Raw genomic sequence first — 19,932 nt, 5'->3', positions numbered from 1 at the left:
CCTTTATCCCTGGCCCCCACCCGATGCTCCACTAGCAATCCTCAGTTTGTTCTCTGTATTTAAGAGTCTCTTACGGTTTGTCTCCCTCTCTGTTTTTGTATTATTTTTGCTTCCCTTCCCTTATTTATGTTCAGTTGTTTTGTATCTTAAATTTCACGTATGAGTGAAATGCTATTTGTCTTTCTCTCCTGACTTATTTCACTTAACATAATACACTCTAGTTCCAACCATGGTATTGCAAATGGTAAGATTTCATTCTTCTTCTTCTTTTTTTTTTTTAGTGTTTTATTTATTTCTAGGAGAGAGAGAGACAGCGTGAGCAGGGGAGGGTCAGAGAGAGAGGGAGTCACAGACAGAAACAGGCTCCAGGCTCCGAGCTGGCTGTCAGCACATAGCCCGACGCGGGGCTCGAACCCACGAACTGCGAGATCATGACCCAAGCGAAAGTCGGATGCTTAACTGACTAAGCCACCCAGGCGCCCCAAGATTTCATTCTTCTTGATCGCTGAGTAATATTCCAGTGTGTGTGTGTGTGTGTGTGTGTGTGTACCACATCTTCTTTATCCATTCATCCATTGATGGACATTTGGACTCTTTCCATACTTTACCTGTTGTTGATAGTGCTGCTATAAACATTGGGATGCATGTGCCCCTTTGAATCAAAACTCCTGTATCCCTTGGATAAATACCTAGTAGTGCAATTGCTGGGTCATAGGGTAGTTCTATTTTTAATTTTTGGGGGAATCTCCATGCTGTTTTCTAGAGTGGCTGTACCAGTTTGCATTACCATCAGCAGTACAAAAGGGTTCCTCTTTCTCCACATCCTTTCCAACATCTGTTGTTGCCTAAATTGTTAATTTTAACCATTCTGACAGATGTGAGTTAGTATCTCATTGTGGTTTGATTTGTATTTCCCTGATGATCAGATTTCTTAAAAGTAGGTTCCATGCCCAGCGTGGAGCCCAACATGGGGCTTGAACTCAGGACCCTGAGATCATGACCTGAGCTGAGATCAAGAGTCAGATGCTTAACCAACTGAGCCACCCAGGTGCCCCAGAATTTTATATTTTTAAGTAAACTTTATGCCCAAAATGGGGCTCAAATTTACAACCCCAAATCAAGAATTGAATGCTCTACTAATTGAATCAGCTAGGCACCCTTGGATGATCAAGTTTTATATTTGTTTTTGGGGGTTGTCTATAGTTCAGAAGTTTTAAATTTTAGTCTAGTAAAATCTTTCAACAGATAGAATCTGAAATAAGCTCCAGGCTCTGAGTTGTCAGCACAGAGCCCAATGCAGAGCTTGAATCCATGAACCGTTAGATTGGTTAGAACCCACCTGAGCCGAAGTGGGATGTTTAACCACTGAGTCACCCAGGTGCCCATGTTCTCCATGTTTTTGGTAATGTTTTCATTTATTTCAGTTGATTAAATTTTTAAACATACACATCATTTCAGTATTAACCCTAATTTCTTGGATTAATTAATCCAAAATTCTTATAATTTGTTTGTAACACAAACATCTGTTTGTAAGTTGTTTGCAAAACTGATTTAAATTACAGCGTCTTTAGGGGGACTGGGTGGCTCAGTCGGTTGAGCAGTTGAGCATCTGACCCTTGTTTTCGGCTCAGGTCATGATCCAGGTGTCGTGGAACCTGCTTAAGATTAGTTCCCTCTGCTCCTCCCCCTCCCTCTCGAAAGAATTAAGAAAAAGCTAGATTAGGTCATCTTTGCTTAATAAGCCTGTCTTTGGTGATTCCATTCCAATAGATGTTATTAAACTCATACTGTATTCTGTATGAGTCAATCACATGATCTTGTAGGATGGGCTCCTACTGGCAGTGTCCAAGGAGACTAAATAAAGGAGGGGGAATGTTTATTTTTATTTATTTTAATTTTTTGAGAGAGAGAGAGAGAGCGTGTGAGTGAGTGAGGGCCAGAGAGAGAGAGGGAAGGAGAGAAAGAGAGAGTCTCTCCCGCAAGGGGCAGAGAGGGGAGGAGAATCCTCAAGAGGGGCTCCAGCTCACCCAAAATGAGGCTTGAGCTCACCCAATGTGGGGCTTGAACTCACGAACTCAAGACCATGACCTGAGCCAAAGTGAGATGCTTAACAGAATGAGCTACCCAGGCACCCTGGGGATGTTTATTATATTACATTTTGGTCAGGGCTGAAACATGGCTAGCTCTGTTTCTTATCTTATTTCTGGCAATGGCTTTTCATGGTCTTGTTTTCTACGACAGTAAATAAAGGATAATGAATAAAGGAAAACCCAGTCTCCTCTCAAGTTTCTAGGTGGGCAACCCAGCTTACCTTGAGAATGGGGGCAGGGCAGACTAAGGTAGCAAGGGATGGATCTGGGCATGAATGTGCATGTGTGCGCATATGTAAAAGAGTTAAAAGGCAGAATGTATATAATTGTACTTTTTTTCCAAGATTTTATTTTTACATAATCTCTACACCCAACATGGGGCTTGAACTCACAACCCTGAGATCAATAGTCACCTGCTCCGCTGACTAAGCCAGCGAGGCACCCCCACAATTATATTTTTTTTATGGCAACAGTGGTGTCTATGTTGAGTACTTTTACTCCTGTATGAAATACTGAGAATTAGCTAAAAATTTCAAAGATTTGAACCCTAAAAATTGAGTAAAAAAATAAATTGGAAAAATAAATGCCACCAAAAACCAAACCAACAGACCTCTGTCCTACCTAATTCATGAGAGTGGTTACCTTTGGGGAGAGGGTGGTTGGGGAGTGGGTTTGGATTTGGGGAGAGATACATGAGGATCTCACTTTTATCTACACTGTTTTATTTCTTTCCTGTTGAATAAGGGTTTTTTAGCCTCAGCACAATTGACATTCGTGACCAGATAATTCTTTGTTGTGGGGGCTGTCCCTGTGCATTGTAGGATGTTTAACAGCGTTGTTGACTTTTATCCACTAGATGCCGATAGCAACTCCCCAGTTGTGACAATCAAAACTATCTCCAGATAGTCCAGCTGTTTACGTGGAGAGAAAAGTTGCCCCTCCTCCCCACCTTGAGAGCCATTGATTTATAACTATAACAATAACAATAATAACAATTAGGCACTAATAGAACAATTTAAGAAAAAGGAAGAAAATGTTACCATGTGCTAAATTGCAGGTGGGGGTTAGCCGATGATAATTTGTTGTATTATTCAGTATCTTTAAAATCTTCTAGTAGAGTAAAAAAAATCTATATCTTTTTATTCTTTTTTAAAAAGATCCAAATCATTTAGCTTGCTGATAACCGAGAGTGATGTTTCCAATAAACTGTTGTCTGTCCCACTATAGGCTGGACACACCCCTGTGGAACCGCCCCTGGTGTTGCTGCCTTTTGATCTGTTGCCTCACACACTTATTTTACGGAGATCTCTGGGAATTCATCCTGACTCTTGCTTAGATGTGTTGGCCTAGTTTATTGTTCCTTTCTGATTTCCAGCAATCCACATCACTCCATTTCCTATTCTCCCCCATCCAATCCATTCTTCACACTGCCACGCAGTGGTTTTCCTAAGACACAAATATTTGACATTCCCTTGCTTAAAATCTTTCAAAATAAGTCTCAGGGGTGCCTGGGTGGCTCCATCGGTTGAGCATCTGACTCTTGATTTTAGCTCAGGTCATGATCCCAGGGCCATGGGATCGAGCTCTATGTCAGGCTTTGAGCTGAGTGTGGATCCTGGTAAAGATATTCTCTCTCTCTTCTCTGTCCCTCTCCCCGACTCATGTTCCCTCTCTCTCTCTCTCTAAGGAAAAAAAAATCTTCAAAATAAGGTTAAAATCTCTTAGCATGGTGCAATCCTGCCACGTGATTCCTATGCAAATCACCTGCAGTGAGTACAGACTTACAGGTTAAGGGCACTGTCCCTGATAAGACTGTTCTCACTTTATCTTTTTTTTTTTTTTTTTAAGACTGTTCTCACTTTAGATGCCAGCCACAAGTTCGGGGATGCCAGGCTATCTGCACTCCTGACCAACTGAGTACAAGCTCAGGGGATCCCTCAACCACCTAAGGTATGATAATTTGCTACAACAAAGAACTCTCAGGAAAGTGCTATAGCTATGATTATAGTTTTATTATAAAGGGTATAGATTAGGATCAACCAAGTGAAGAACACGTAAATGAGATCTGGGAACATCCTGAGTGTAGGGCTTCTGTGCACTTTCTTCATGGTATCAGGATGCACCACCCTCCCAGCACACTGATGTGTTCATCGAGCAGGAAGTTCATTGGAGAATTGGTATCTCAAGTTTTATTGGGTTTCGTTACATAGACATGATTAATTGCATTATTGGCCATGTGATTGAACTCAATCTCCTGCCCCCCTCCACTCCCTAGAGGTCAGCTGGCTCAAAGCCCAACCCTTTAATCACACAGTCTTTCCAGCCTGGGTCCCCATCCTAAGTCCTCTAGTTAGCAGAAACTCCTGTGAGCCGGACCTCACTGTGAATAACAAAGAATCTTGGGAAATTCCAAGGGTTTAGAATTTACCTCTGAGGAAGAACCAGAGACAAGGACAAAATGCTTTATTGTATACCACAAGGCATCAGGGCTTGTGAGGACCTGATGCAAGCCTCTCTCACTTCACGGCAGCCACATAGCCCTGGCTGAGGGTTGTCAAACACACCTCGCTGTTTTATAACTTAGATTTCTGCACTTGTTATTTCCTCTGCCTACATTTGTTTTCTCCTTCGTCTTTCCAGTGAACTCCTCCTTCATCAGAAGGAGCACAGAAGCAGCTTTACTTCTGTGGAGTCAGGCAGAGTTAACCCCTACCTCCCCAGCCTCACTATTGTCCTTTGTTCATTTATGGGTTATCTCTGCGCTTACTTCTACAGGCCAGAATTGTTTGTTGAGATGTAGTGTTGGTATGTAATATAGTGACTTTGCTGAATAATGTTTTGTGGAACTTTGCCTTTATTATTTGAAGTTATATTTGTCCTTTTATTTATTAAAAAAATCTTAAGTTTATTAATTCTGAAACAGAGAGCATACAAGCAGGGGAGGTGCGGAGAGACAGAGAGAGGGAATCCCAAGCAGGCTCTGAGCTGACAGTGCAGAGCCCTATGTGGGGCTCAAGCTCACAAACTGTGAGATCATGACCTGAACTGAAATCAAGAGTCAGATGCTTACCCGACTGAGCCACTCAGGTGCCCCGATATTTGTCTTTTTATTTATTTTATTTTTTCAATGTTTTTTTTAAATGTTTATTTCTGAGAGAGAGAGAGAGAGTGTGGGCTGGGGAAGGGGAGAGAGAGAGGGAGACACAGAATCCGAAGCAGGCTCCAGGCTCTGAGCTGTCAGCACGGAGCCTGATGTGGGGCCCAAACTCTCAAACTGTGAGATCATGACCTGAGCCCAAGTCAGCCCCTTAACCAACTGAGCCACCCAGGTGCCCCGATATTTGTCTTTTTAGAAGAAGGTGCTTTCCTTCACTGCCATTTTGCCGCCTCACTCATGCTCCAGCACAGGGCAATTCATCATTACAAACACCTGTCTTGGCCATTGGCTGATCTACCATTTATGATCTGTGGCTCACAGTCCTGTCTGGCCATTCATGTTTTGGAGAACTCATGGATAAAATCAATGAGATGACACAAATGAGATTTGCTAAATATCTAGAAATAGGAATGGTTAAGTATATTGTGATCCCATCCATTGGATGAAATATTATACATCTAATACATGTTTATGACATTTGTAATAAAACACAGAGATGCTCAGGTAGAATATTAGGAGAAAAAGTAGTCATAACTATGATGAGAACATATACCCATAACCTAAGAAACCAAAAAAGCAGAAAAGGAAGAAAGAAAAGCCCTGTGTAGAAATACTCTAAAATAGTATTTCTCTTTGGGTGATGGAAATATGGGTGATTATTCTGCGTTTGCTTCATACTTCCCTGCATTTAAAACTTTTTCTGTATCAAGCATATATTGCATGCTTAAAAAGGAAAGGAGAGGTGCCTGGGTGGCGCTTCACACCAACAAAGTGGCTCAAGCTCTTTTATTTCCTTGCTGGTACCTCTGGTTTCCAAAGGCACATTTTCTTTTTTTTTTTCTTTTTTCTTTATAGAGACCACCAGAAAGCTCCTTGAGGTTGAATGAGTTGATAGACCTGTTTCTCCAGTGTGCCTGAGTCAGTGAGTGAGGAGTCCTTCCTTCTTAAGATGAAAGGAGTTTGCTCTTACATGTTCTAGGTGGACAAGTTTAAAAGTCCCATTCATCACTGAAACGATTTGGAACCCCTCCAGACTGTAAGGTTATGACCTTGAGTGTGGAAATTGTGTCATGCACTCATTCATTCTGTATGGCTTAGGGCCCTTGGTTGTAAAAGCAAGTCAACTTGAATCTGTTTAACTGAAATGGGGAGTGTATTATAAGGATATTAGGTTGTTTCCCAGAATCCAAGCATAGGAATGAGACTCCAGGGTCAACTGGAATGAGCTTCCCCAAGTCTCTGGGACTCTCTTCTCCCACTCACATCTGCTTTCATCCTTCTCTCCTAACAAGCAGGTTTCCTCTGCTCCTCCGCCAGCTCCTGGGCTATTACATCCTGCAGTCCAGATACACAGAGAGGCCAGTTTCTTTCCTCAGCTCTAGTTCCCAAATCCCTGGAAAAGAACTTTGCTTGGCCTGGCTTGGGTCAGACAGAGTTGAGCACTTCCCAACCGAAGCCTTGGCTGAGTTGGGTCACATACCGACCGGGAACACTCAGGTGGGGACAGGGCAGCCAGACCACATTGTACTAACATGACCACCTCCAGGATTCAGGAAAGAGGCTGCTAATTAGGCAAAAACAATAGGAGTCCACCACCCATTCTTTTTCCTATAATATCCTTCTCCAAAAGTAGATGGAAATTATTTAGGCATTATGATGCCAACAAACAAGGACTAAGCACCTACTACTTTGTGTCCAAGTGCCTCCTGGCAGTCTGTTTCTTCATATTGTGCCTCCTATGACATTGTTTAAAGACTCTTTTCTATAACTTTCAGCCTCTACTCATTTTTCATTCTTCATGGCCAGACTAGCCGCCTACTCTGCTGGGATTCAGCTGAACAACATCTTTTATCCAACTACTGCGACTAAACCAGAGCCCCTTTCCGCAGATCTCTCCCGCACAATTTCCACCACTCTTCCTTCACATATCTTCTCCTCCAATCTTTCTTCAGGGAAAAGATTCGTTCTTGTCAGTGTCTGGAGGTGATCAAAATCCATGAGGCGATGCAGGCTAAATGAGAACACGCTGGAAAGTAAGATAGATCTAGAACAGCAACACGCCCAGCTAGAGGGAGTAATCTCTGCCACAAAGAATAGAAGGAAAAGTGGCTAAATGGTGTATTTTCACCCTTTAGTCAAACTACATACGAAGCCAAATCAGAATTTGAAATCATTTTTGGCTTATTCTAAGAAATCACTGCCATAGGCACTGGAAATACCCAAAGTCTCTAGAGTAAAATAGTAGTAGTAGTAGTAGTGGTAGTAGTAGTAATAATGATAAACAGTTAAATTGAGCTGTTCCCATGCACTCTGGGGTAGAATTTCCTATGTAGAAAAGACTTCTCAAAAATTTACTTTTAGGGGCACATGGGTGGCTCAGTCTGTTGGGCATCCGATTCTTGATCTCATTTCAGGTTAAGATCCCAGGGTCGGGGGCGCCTGGGTGGCTCAGTCTGCTAAGTGTCTGACTTCGGCCTAGGTCATGATCCCGTGATTCGTGGGTTTGAGCCCCGCGTTGGGCTCTGTGCTGACAGCTACCTCAGAGCCTGGAGCCTGTCTTCAGATTCTGTGTCTCTCTCTCTGACCCTCCCCTGCTCACGCTGTCTCTATCTCTCTCTCAAAAATAAATTAAAACATTTTTTTTAAAAATTGAAAAAAAAGATCCCAGGCTCTCCCCCACAACGTAGGCTCAAGCCCCACGTTGGACTCTGTGCTGACAGCATGCAGCCTGCTTTGGATCCAATCTCTCTCTCTCTCTCTTCCCCTCTTCTACTCAGAAACTCTCTTTCTCAAAATAAATAAAATAAACTTAAAAATTTTTACTTTTAGTTTTGTTTCATGATGGAGAGTTTGCAAGCATCCAGCAAACTATGGCCATGGGTCAAATTGACCCACTGCTGATTTTTATGGCTGATGGGTTAAGAATACTTTTTACAAGTGTTGAAAAAAAGAGAATAATATTTTGTGACATATAAATTATATGAAATTCAAATTTCAGTGTAGTTGACACAGAGACTCTTATGTCCTGCTATGTCTAATGCATTTACTATGTGACTTTTTTTTAAGAAAAAGGTTGGTGACCCCTGGTTTAAAAGGTGTTTAATTTATCGGAACAATAAATTCAAAACCTTTGGGTGTTTTTAAGCTTTTAAAAAAACCAGGTTGTGGTTACACTTCTGTGAAACCACCACCACCATGATCGAGATATAGAACAAATTCCATCACCCCCAAGAGACTCCGCATCCCTCCCGGGATATTCTAATATCCCTCCCCCCTCCCCGCTCTCCCACAGCCCTGCACAACCACGGATCTGCTACTGTAGATTCTGTTACTATATATTAATTTGCATTTCCTAGAAATTTGTATAAATAGAACCATATGGTAAGTAGTCTTGTGTCTGCCTGTTTTTGCACACAGCATACAGATTTTGAGATTGATTCATGTTGCTGTGTGTCTCAGTAATTTGTTCCCTGTTATTCTTATGCTTTTTAGAAAAGTAAACTTTTTGATTTTTAGTTTAAACATTTTGTATTATAGGGGCGCCTGGGTGACTCAGTCAGTTAAGCATCCAACTTCGGCTCAGATCACGATCTCATGGTTCAGGAGTTCGAGCTCCACATCAGGTTCTGTGTTGACAGCTCGGGGCCTGGAACCTACTTCGGATTCTGTGTCTCCCTCTCTCTCTCTGCTCCTCGTCTGCTCACGCCATCTTTCTCGCTCTCTCAAAAATAAAAATAAACATTACATTTTAAAAAATATTTGTATTATAGAACATTTCAACATTTTACCAAAAAAGGCCAAAATCATAGTACATGTTTACATTATTTCAACAATTATCAACCCAGGGCTAATCTTGTGTTTCAACCATACCTGGCCTCTTAGCTTCCTCCCGTGTTTGAAGCAAATCCTTGGCAACGTACCATTTCACTTGTTAGCCTTCTGGTATGTATATCTAAAAGACACAGACTCTTTTAAAAATATGTAATCGCGGGGCGCCTGGGTGGCGTAGTCGGTTAAGCGTCCGACTTTTGCTTAGGTCATGATCTAACAGTTCGTGGGTTCGAGCCCCGCTTCGGGCTCTGTGCTGACTGCCAGCTCAGAGCCTGGAGCCTATTTCAGAGTCTGTATCTCCCTCTCTCTGTGACCCTCCCCTGTTCACGCTGTCTCTCTCTCTCTCTCTCTCTCCTAGAAATAAATAAAAAAATTTTTTTTTAAAAATATGTAATCACAACACCTTTATCATGCCTACACATGAAGGCATGATATCACGCCTTCAATAATACTTCCTTAGTTTTATGAATTATCCAGCCAGTGTTCAAGTTTCCAGCTGCTGGTTTCCTAATGTCATCATTTTGCTCACACAGTTTGCATGAATCCAAGTCCAAATAAGATCTGTGCATTACTGTTGGTCCATAGGCCTCTCAAGTCTCTTTTAATGTATGCCTCTCTTTTTATTTTAAAGATTTTAAGTAATCTCTACACCCAACGTGGGGCCCAAACCCACAACCCTGAGATCCAGAGTTATACATTCCCCCTACTGAGCCAGCAAGGAGCCCCTCTTTTTTTTTTTTTAAAGTTTATTTATTTTGAGAGACAGAGAGAGAGAGAGAGAGAGAGAGAGAAAACAGGTGAGTGGGGGAGGGGCAGAGAGAGGGAGTATTTGAAGCAGCTCTGCACACTGTCAGCACAGAGCCTGATGGGGAGCTCCATCTCCCAAAACTGAGATCATGACCTGAGTGGAAATCAAGAATTGGATGCCTAACCAACTGAGCTACCCAGGTGCCCCAGCCCCCCCTCTCTTTTTAAAATACGTATTTATTGGGGCGCCTGGGTGGCTTAGTCGGTTAAGCGTCCGACTTTCGCTCGGGTCATGATCTCGCGGTTCGTGGGTTCGAGCCCCGCGTCGGGCTCTGTGCTGACTGCCAGCTCAGAGCCTGGAGCCTGTTTCAGAGTCTGTCACTCCCTCTCTCTCTGACCCTCCCCTGTTCACACTGTCTCTCTCACTCTCCTAGAAATAAATAAAACATTAAAAAAATTTTTTAAATACGTATTTATTTAAGTAATCTCTGCATCCAATGTGGGGCTTGAACTCATGACCCTAAGATCAAGAATCACACCCTCTTCCAATTATACCAACCAGACACCCCTGTATGTCTCTTTTTGACTTGATTTTTTCCCCCTTGTATTTTATTTGTTGTAAGAACCAGGTGGTTTGTTCTATACAGTTTCAGGGGTTTGCTGATTGTGTTCCCTGACATAGTAACATTTTCCTGTGTCTTCTTCATTTCCTGAAAACTCGCTGTTGACTATAAAGGAATGTTTTTTGCTTGTCTTTTTAATTTTTAAATGTTTATTTATTTTTGAGAGAGAGGGAGAGAGAGAGAGAGAGAGAGAGAGAGAGACATAACATGCGTGGGGAAGGAGCAGAGAGAGACAGAAACACAGAATCTGAAGCAGGCTCCAGGCTCTGAGCTATCAGCATTGGGTCCGACATGGGGCTTAAACTCATGAACCGCGAGATTACCACCTGAGCCGAAGTCTGTCACTTAACCTACTGAGCCACCCAGGTGCCCCAGGAATAAATGTTCTAATTGAAAAACAATATTCTTAAATGTTCAAGTTCAGCTTACAAATTTTATTTTATTTATAGGTCTAGTAAATTTTAGCAATATTTTGAAGGGGTCTTGAATAATGTTGGTTTCAGTTCATAAGGATAGTTAATTAAACACTGCCCAATGTCATACAGAAGACTTTGGGGGCCTCAAACTGTAGCCACTGTGTCTCGCCATTGACTTTTGTAACCACAGTATTGTTCGCACACAGCCATGTCCCTTTGTTTATGTGTTTATCACCTATGGCTGCTTTCCCAATACAAGGGCAGAACTGAATACCTGTGACAGAGACCCTCTGGCCTGCAAAGCCCAAAATATTTACTTTCTGGCCCTTTAGGAAAAAGCTTACTGACTTTTGCTCTGTATTTATATATTTCATATACAATTATAAATTTAATACACTTTCTTTTCTTTTCAGGTATTTCAATTACCTGTCAAATATTAATTTTTATAAAGCTAGGCAATTACACTTACACATATAGTAAACTTTATATTCTCTTTGATGTTCTGAAACTCTGCCTAAACTTCATAAGGTTTCAATTAAAATCAGGGGTTTGTATCAGTTACTCAATTATATGCTTTATTTTTATTAATTAATTAATTGTTTTTAGGAATCTCTATGTCCACTGTGGGGCTCAAATGGCACAAGCCAGCCACCCCTTGATTGTACACTTTGAATTGTTTTTTAGGGGCACCTGGGTGGCTCAGTTGGTTAAGCATCCAACTCCAGATTTCAGCTCAGGTCATGATCTCATGGTTTGTGAGTTCGAGCCCCGTACTGTTAGTGCAGGACCTGCTTGGGATTCGTTCTCTCTCCCTCTTTCTGCCCCTCCCCAGCTTACTCTCTCTCTCTCTCTTTCTTTCGAAGTAAACCTAAAAAATATTTAAATTATTTTTTTATTTTTTTCATTAATTAATTTATTTTGAGAGAGAGAGAGCATGAGCAGGAAAGAGAGGCAGACGAAGAGAGAGAGAGAAAGAGAGAGAGAATCTTACACAGGCTCCATGTTCAGCATGGAGCCTGACTTGAGGCCCAATCCCCTGACTCTGGGATCATGACCTGAGCCAAAATCAAGAGTCAGATGTTCAGCCAACTAATCTACCCAGGCACCCCTTTAAATTGTCTTACAAGGGTGCTCTCTTAAGGCAAATTCTCCTACACGTTTGTAGCACAGAAAATATCTAACATGCCCAGATTCCTTCTGATTACAGAAACATTACTATTATGGTTTGGTTTTCCTAAACCTTTCATATAACTTATTTTTCTGGAATAGAAAGGTATGAAGCACTGGAGAAGACTATTGCCATTGCAGCTATGCGAAGTTATCAGCCAAGGAGGCAGATGCTGTGCCAACTGATTGAGATCACTTAGAGCCAGAGATTTTGGTAGAATCTGAGTTTTAAAACTGCAGACATACAAAGGCTTACTATCTCTACTATCATACTAAACCCCTTCTTGTAAATACTACATAGAGGTCTTCAAAGCTTGAAGGGTTCTCATTTTGGACTCAAACAAGGATAGCAGCTTTCTCCAGTCCATTCATCCCCTGATTAGATTTGTAACTATTTGGTTTCTAATATATTTTCTATTTAACTCTTGAGATCTTTGAACTCATGGGATCCAAAGAAATATATTTGCATTTATCTATTTTCACCTGCAAATACCAGAGTATGTATCTCTAATATATAAGAACTCTATTTTATTTATGATTTTTTAAAGTAGGCTCTAAGCCCAATGTGAGGAGTCAACTCACAACCCCAAGATCAAGAGTGGCATGTTCTACCAACTACGCCAGCCAGGCGCCCCTATGCGAACTTTAAAAAGTAATCTTAATGCCATTAGTTCATCTAACCAAATTAACAAGAATTACCTGATGTAATACTCTATCCACCTCTTATTTCTCCATCTGTCTCAAAAAGATGTTTTACAATGTCCAATCAGAATCATAACAAGGCCATATATTGCATTTGGTTGATACATCTCTAAAGGTGTTTTAATCTATTGTAATCTTCTGTACCCTTAAAGCCATTGATTTGTTGAAGAAACTGGGTTATTTTCTATAATTTCCCATGTTCTGGATTTGGCTGATGCTTCTAGGTGGTATGAACTCCTTAAATTTTCTTTATCTCCTATATTTCTAGTAGTAGGCTTGATTAAATTGATTAAAAAAATTTTTTTTTCATCAAGAATTCCTCCCAGGTGGGTGAAAATATTTTCTAACCTTTGAACTTGACAGGACCTCACATTATTTTATATTCCTAGATATTAAAAAAATCTTGTTTAATGTGTATTTATTTTTGAGAGAGACAGAGTGCAAGTGCGGAGGGGCAGAGAGAGGGAGACACAGAATCTGAAGCAAGCTCCAGGCTCTGAGCTCTCAGCACAGAGCGAAAAGCGCAGCTCCAGCCCATGAACCACGGGATCCTGACCTGAGCAGAAGTTGGATGCTTAACCAACTGAGCTACCCAGACGCCCCTATTCCTAAAATATTTTAAATGGTAAACTGAATTCTGGATATCTCACATGGCTTTGAGTTGGATTTGCAGTTACAACTCATAATAGTAACTTTTATCAAGTGCTTTCCACGGGTCAGGTACAATGCCAACTAAGCATCTTACTTATAAGGCTCATTTAATCTTGGGAACATTTTGCAGATGAGGAAGCTGAACCTCACAGTTTGATTAATTTAACCGAGTTAGTGATGGAGTGAGTTCAGGGATCAACTGGAATCCCAGCTCCTACTACTTTCTGCTCTGAATAATTCCACATCCGGTTTCTGCCTCTTCCGGTTCTAACAGAAGCCTTCGAGTATTAAGGCTCCGCCCCATCCCGCCCCGCCCCTCTTCGCCCAGTAAGGTCCCGGGTCAAGCCCAAGGGAGTGCGAAGGGGGAAAAAAAACCACACTTCCCAGAGTGCACCGCAACCGGGAAGGCCTCACTACCGGCGTCCGCTCGCCGGCGCCATTTCTGTAGAGGGAAACGGTGGTGCGGCCTGTGGTCATGGCGCTGTTCCCGGCCTTTGCAGGCATTAGTGAGGCTTCCCACAGCGGCAGCGCCAGGAAAGGTAAGCAAACAAAAGGGGTGAAGAGGTCACCCGGAGGGATTACAAAGGAGTTTCTGGGTCTTAGGTCTCGGTCCTTGCCTTGGATTTGTTTATCCATTAGTATCCCAGAGTTCTCAGCGGCGCTGCAAAGCCTTCTGGGAAGGGCTCCGGGCCTCGTCCTAGCCTCTGGGTTTGAGTTGCCGAGTAATGGATGGAGAAAAAGAGACCGAGGATAGACCCTGGAGCTGGGACTTTAATGTTGTCATGCTCTTGGACCCCATTCTTGCGCTGAGCCTCAGTTACTTAATGTATAAAAGAGAGATAATGGTACCCTACATTTCAAAGAGATCCTGAATGCAGATGCTGTGTGTCTTATTACATCTTTCGTTCTTCCTTTCCCGTTTTACTTATTTCTGAAATGCTTATTGAGTTTATATCTTTTGTCAGACTCAGAGCTAGGAATTAGGACCCAAAGCCTCATCTAAAGCAAGTTTTTTCCAGCAGGTGCTGGCAGTCAGAGCTGTTTGTTGAGGGACTCACGCGCGCCAGGTGATGGTATTACATATTCTTTTTAAGCCTTAAGCATTCCCAGGAAATCTGCGTTATTAACAAGTGAGGCACAGTGAGTTGTAGTCTAAAGTAGTTAATCCTAAATCGTACACTTCTGTGGCAGAGTCCAATTGTGTCTGGCACCTCTTTTATATCCTTTCTAGTTCGTACACTTCTTTTTTGGCAATGGCCCTCATAATTGTGAGTAATTTCTTATATAATTAGTGTAGTCTTTGGCTAGCCTTTGCTAGACCGTAACCTCCATGGGGTCAGAGACAGTGTCTATACATGGTAGCATACCTAGCCCCTAGGTGTGGGAGGTATTCAATAAATGTTTGCTGAATATACAGACCAATAATATTTCACAAAGTAACAGAAAAGGTAAGATATTATAGATGGCACAGGTGAGCTACAGAAACACTGACTTCTGATGGGAATTTCAAAGAAGGCTTTATATAGGAACTAACTTTTGTGAGGGGTCTTCCAGAGGGTATGATTTGAATAAATGGAGATAGTGGAAGGGCATTCCAGGGCCTTCAAAAACATGCAGGACGGAAATCGTGTGACCTGTGCAGAAAACTGCAGAGTCCAGTTTGGAAATACAGAGGGCATGAAGAGGAGCCTTGGGGAAAACGATTGGGACAGGTAGTGAGGAAGGGTAGTTACTTCAGTAACTGTCAAGGGTTTATCCTTTATTTGGAGAAGGTGAAATCAAAAGTTTAAAGGGGAGTGTCGCTCTTGTCATTTAAGATATTTATCAAACGTCTTCTGTTCAACATCAGGATAATGTTTGTAAAAGCTTTTTATGAAGCATTATAGTAAAAAAATTTAAACATCACTTAATGAAATTAACTATAATTCTTTAATGTCATCTCATTTTCTAGTCTGTTCAGATTTCCCGACTTGTCTCAAAAATGGCCTTTTAATGTTGGTTCAAGTCAGGATCCAAAAAAGATACAACATTGTATTTTGTGGACATATCTCTTAAGTCTCATTTTAATATAAAAGTGTCTCCTTCCCCTCCATTTTCCGTTGTGATTTGTTGAGGAAACTGAGTCATCTGCTCTAGAGATGTTTCCCAGCACATCCTCCTGGTGTTATTTATTTATTTATTTATTTTTAATTTTTAAAAAAATTTTTTTAATGTTTTATTTATTTCTAGGAGAGAGACAGAGAGAGAGAGACAGCGCGAGCAGGGGAGGGTCAGAGAGAGAGGGAGTCACAGACTGAAACAGGCTCCAGGCTCTGAGCTGGCAGTCAGCACAGAGCCCGACGCGGGGCTCGAACCCACGAACCGCGAGATCATGACCTAAGCGAAAGTCGGACGCTTAACCGACTAAGCCACCCAGGCGCCCCCTCCTGGTGCTATTTAGAATGCTTCTCTATCCCAGTATTTCCTGTGAGCTGGCAGTTAGCTCTAGAGAATTAATTAGATTCAGGTATAATTTTTTAATCGAAAATACCTCGTTGGGATATTTGCTATTGACTGAAGTCAGGATGATGTGCCGTCTAGTTTTCTCTTCTTGCAGTAATGTGAAGATTGATCAGTGATTTCATATACAGTCCCGACCCGTCCATTACAAAGCTACCCATTAGTCTTTCACCCAATGATTTTTGCAGCCATTTATGATTATTGCTTAGGTCCGTTATTTCACTGGGGTTACAAAATGGTTATTTTCTAATTTGGCATTCCTCCTATATTAGTGACAGTTATTCTATAAACTTTCTATCAACACTATGGGGATACCCTGAAATATAGTTCAGGCAGGAAAGACAATGCTTGATTTATTCTTTTTGTCAATTTTCAGAAAATGAGTTGGGGTGTTTGCAGTTTTTAGAGGTGTTTCTTTTTTCCCCTGTTTTCATTATGAACTATTAAATTTTTAACATTTATATTTCAATCCATTGCAGACATTATTTTTTTAATGCTCCCATCATCCCCTCTGCAGCTAATGGGAGTCTGACGAATTAAGTTGGTGTGTTATTTTGACATGACCCAGATGTCTTTAATTGCTTTCTTGCTTTCTGGTCTGACGGATGCCCAGAGCTCATCACGTACATGTTCCATGATGGCCTGGAATTGGCTGCTTCTCTAAAAACCACTATTTCTTTTAGTGGAAAATGGTATGGGGAGGTTAAGACCACAAATTGGTGTTTGGAATACTAGTTGAACTGGGTTGCCGTTATTTCTAGACATTTTGAGTGGTCAAAATCAGAGAAAAATACATCATGAATTCACATTGATATTTCTGGGCTAAATTGAAGATTGTGAGATTTTTACTTAATTTCTTTTTATTATATAATATGTAATATATGTATAAATTTATAATTTAATATTTCTATTTCTTCTTATGCTGAAAATCTTAGTTCCTAATGGCATTAGTACAATTATGTGTATGTTAAAAATAAGTAGTATTATGATTAATACTAAATAGTTAAGGGCGCCTGGATGGCGCAGTAGATTGAGTGTCCAGCTCTTGATTTTGGCTCAGATCGTGATCTCTGGTTCGTGGGTTTGAGCCCCACATCGGCTCCGTGCTGATGGTGCAGAGCCTGCTTGGGATTATCCCCTCTTCCTGTCTCCACCCCTTCCTCGTGCACACACTCTCTCTCCCTCTCTCAAGATAAATAAGCTTAAAAATAGTTTAATATTTCTTTGTGATTCCTTTTGTCCATAGAACCTATCCTGCAGCAGGTGTGGGTCAAATTATTGTGTTTTAAGACCACTTGAAAAACTCCTCTGTTTTTATCAACAGTTTGATACACAGTTAGGTATATTTTTATTTCTAGGGATTGCTTTTTCTTCTTTTTGAATTGATCCTGTTTTATAGTGTTGTGAAACATTTACATGGTTCTAAGGTTGAAAATGTAAACCAGATATATTCAGAGAAATAAAGGCTTTCATCTCTGTTCTCCCAGCCTGTTACTTTCCTTACTTTGTGGGTTAGAATCTTAATTAGTCAATGATATCCTTCTGTTTTTTTCTCTCTTAATATGAGTAACTACACTTCCTTCTCTTTCTTAAATGCATATTGTTCTGCATTGTAGCTTGAATCCCAGGGATCACTGTTTAGCATACTATGAGATCTTCCACATTTCTTTTGACTGATACACAGAAGATCATCATGTGATGTCACATAATTTATTCAAGCAATCTTCTATTAAAGACATTTAGACTGTTTCTGGTCTTCTGTTATAAATAGAAACACTACTTTTTTTTGACACTTGGTGTTACATTAGTTTCAGGTGTTCAACATAGTGATTCAGTAACCCCTTACCTTATGCTGTGCTACCAGCTCTACTCCATACCTTATGCTGTGCACTAGCTACTGCAAATGTAGCTACCGTCTGTCACAGTGCAACACTGTTACAATACCATTGTCTATATTCTCTATGCTGTGCCTTTTCTTGCTGTGATTTATTCATTCCATAACTGTAAGCCTGTATCTCTTACTCCCCTTTACCCATTTTGCCTATCCCACCATCCCCCAGCCCCTTTGGCAACCTTCAGATCTTTGTATTTAGAAGTCTGATTTTGCTTTTTGTTTATTCATTTGTTTGGTAGATTCTACATAGAAGTGAAATCATGTGGTATTTTTGTTTCTGTAACTTCACTTAGCATAATACTGCTTTAGGTCCATTTATTTTGTCCCAAATGGCAAGATCTCATCTTTTCTTTTTTTATGGCTGAGTAATATTCCATTTTATTTCTATTTCTACATATCTCCTATATTTTTTACTCATTCATCTCCATTCATCTATTGGTGGACACTTGGGCTGCTTCCTTATCTTGGCTATTGTAAATAATGCTGCAGTAGACATAAGGGTACAATATATCGTTTCAATTTTTTTGGGGTAAATACCTAATAGTGGACTTATTTGATCATATGGTATTTCTGTTCCATAGCGGTTATACCAATTTGCATCCCCGCCCAACAGTGCACAAGCGTTCCTTTTTCTTCACGTTCTCACCAACACTTGTTATTTCTTGTCTTTTTAAATTTTTAAGAAAGATTTTTTTAAAAGTAATCTCTGCACCCAATGTGGGGCTCGAACTTAGAACCCTGAGATCAAGAGTCATATGCTTCACTGACTGAGTCAGCCAGGCACTACTTGGCTTTTTTTTTTTTTTTTTTTAGCCATTCTGACAGGTGTGATACCTCATTGGAGTTTTGATTTGCATTTCTCTGATGATAAGTGATGTTGAGCATGTTTTCATGTGTCAGTTGGCCATCAGGATGTCTTCTTTGGGAAGGTGTCTAGTCAGGTCCTTGCCCAATTTTTGTACATTTTGGCATATACTGTAAAATGTTATAAAAATGTAAGATAATAGTAGTGAGTGCAGAGTTTCAATTAAAAACAAAAACAAGGGGCGCCTGGGTGGCTCAGTCAGTTAAGCGTCCAACTTCAGCTCAGGTCATGATCTCATGGTTTGTGGGTTTGAGCCCCGCATCGGGCTCTGTGCTGACAGCTAGCTCAGAGCCTGGAGCCTGTCTTCAGATTCTGTATCTCCCTCTCTCTGACACTTCCCTGATCACACTGTCTCTTTCTCTCTCTCAAAAATAAATAAAACATTAAAAATTAAAAACACAAGAACAACCCTAAACTGCTGGGCAGGAAGGACAGGCAGTACCCATGCGAGTCACAGAAGCTGTGTTCTTCACTCTGGAGACAGGATTAGCACAGGCCTTAGGTGACCATCATATCCAGTAAGAGGTGTGAGCGGCTAAATTCAGTAACGGTCATTCTTTCAACGCACAGGTATGTTGTAGTGCTTCCATCACACTCGGGGAGCAGAGAGCCTCCAGTGTCCGGTCCCTCCCGTTCTCAAGCTGTCCTTCCTATACCGTCAGATTAGGATTTGATACCCGAAAACATTGTTGCTCAGGAGTTGAACGTTTGGACAGAGTTGGGAAGGAGACATGGCATATCAGCTCATTTAATCAGAACATAGAAGCAGGTGTATTATCCATTTTTGGGAAAACAGCTAAATGCCTTCTCCCTCAAACCTGCTCTTTCTTCCTGGGTCCACGTATTAGAAAATGGCACCACCCGTCCCCAAAGCCAAAACTTAGACACATACTTTGACTTCTCCCCTCGCCCCCAATCAATTCTTTACCCCATCCTTCCAAATAACTCTTTGCCCACCTCTGGAAGGTTGTCCCTCTTAATCCCTTCCACCTATTTTGCCCATCTTTCGACCCTCTTCCCCTCTGGCAACCATCCGTTCTCTGTATTAATAGGTCTGATTTTGTTTTGTTTGTTCATTTGTTTTTTAGATTCTGTATGTAAATGAAATTGTGGTATTTGTCTTTCTCTGACTTCATTTAGCGTAATACCTTATGGGTTCATCCATGTTGTTGCACATTTCAAGATCTCGTTCTTTATGGTTTAGTAATATATGTGTTATGTATGTGTGTGTGCGCATGCATGAGTGTGCATATATAAACACATCACATCTTTATCCATTTACCTTTTGAT

At 41.0% G+C, this 19,932-nt stretch overlaps 1 protein-coding gene across 2 annotated transcripts in view; it reads left to right on the top strand.

Moving 5' to 3' along the window:
* Nucleotides 1-13,842: 13,842 nt before the first annotated feature.
* The window catches only part of NRDE2 (NRDE-2, necessary for RNA interference, domain containing), a 55,053-nt gene continuing 48,963 nt past the window's right edge, over nt 13,843-19,932 (top strand). For both annotated transcript variants that reach the window (XR_005528494.1, XM_039232527.1), the window contains exon 1: nt 13,843-13,923. Coding sequence is in view for 1 of the 2 variants with exons in the window: in XM_039232527.1 (XP_039088458.1) it covers nt 13,860-13,923 (64 nt within the window). In the remaining variant the exon portion in view is untranslated. The remainder of the gene's footprint in view (nt 13,924-19,932) is intronic.

This window comes from Hyaena hyaena, unplaced genomic scaffold (assembly GCF_003009895.1).
Source record: "Hyaena hyaena isolate Hyena2069 unplaced genomic scaffold, ASM300989v1 scaffold_67, whole genome shotgun sequence".
NCBI classification, from domain to species: domain Eukaryota; kingdom Metazoa; phylum Chordata; class Mammalia; order Carnivora; family Hyaenidae; genus Hyaena; species Hyaena hyaena.
The sequence above is the reverse complement of the archived record's forward strand: the minus strand, read 5'-3'. Positions and strand labels throughout refer to the sequence as shown.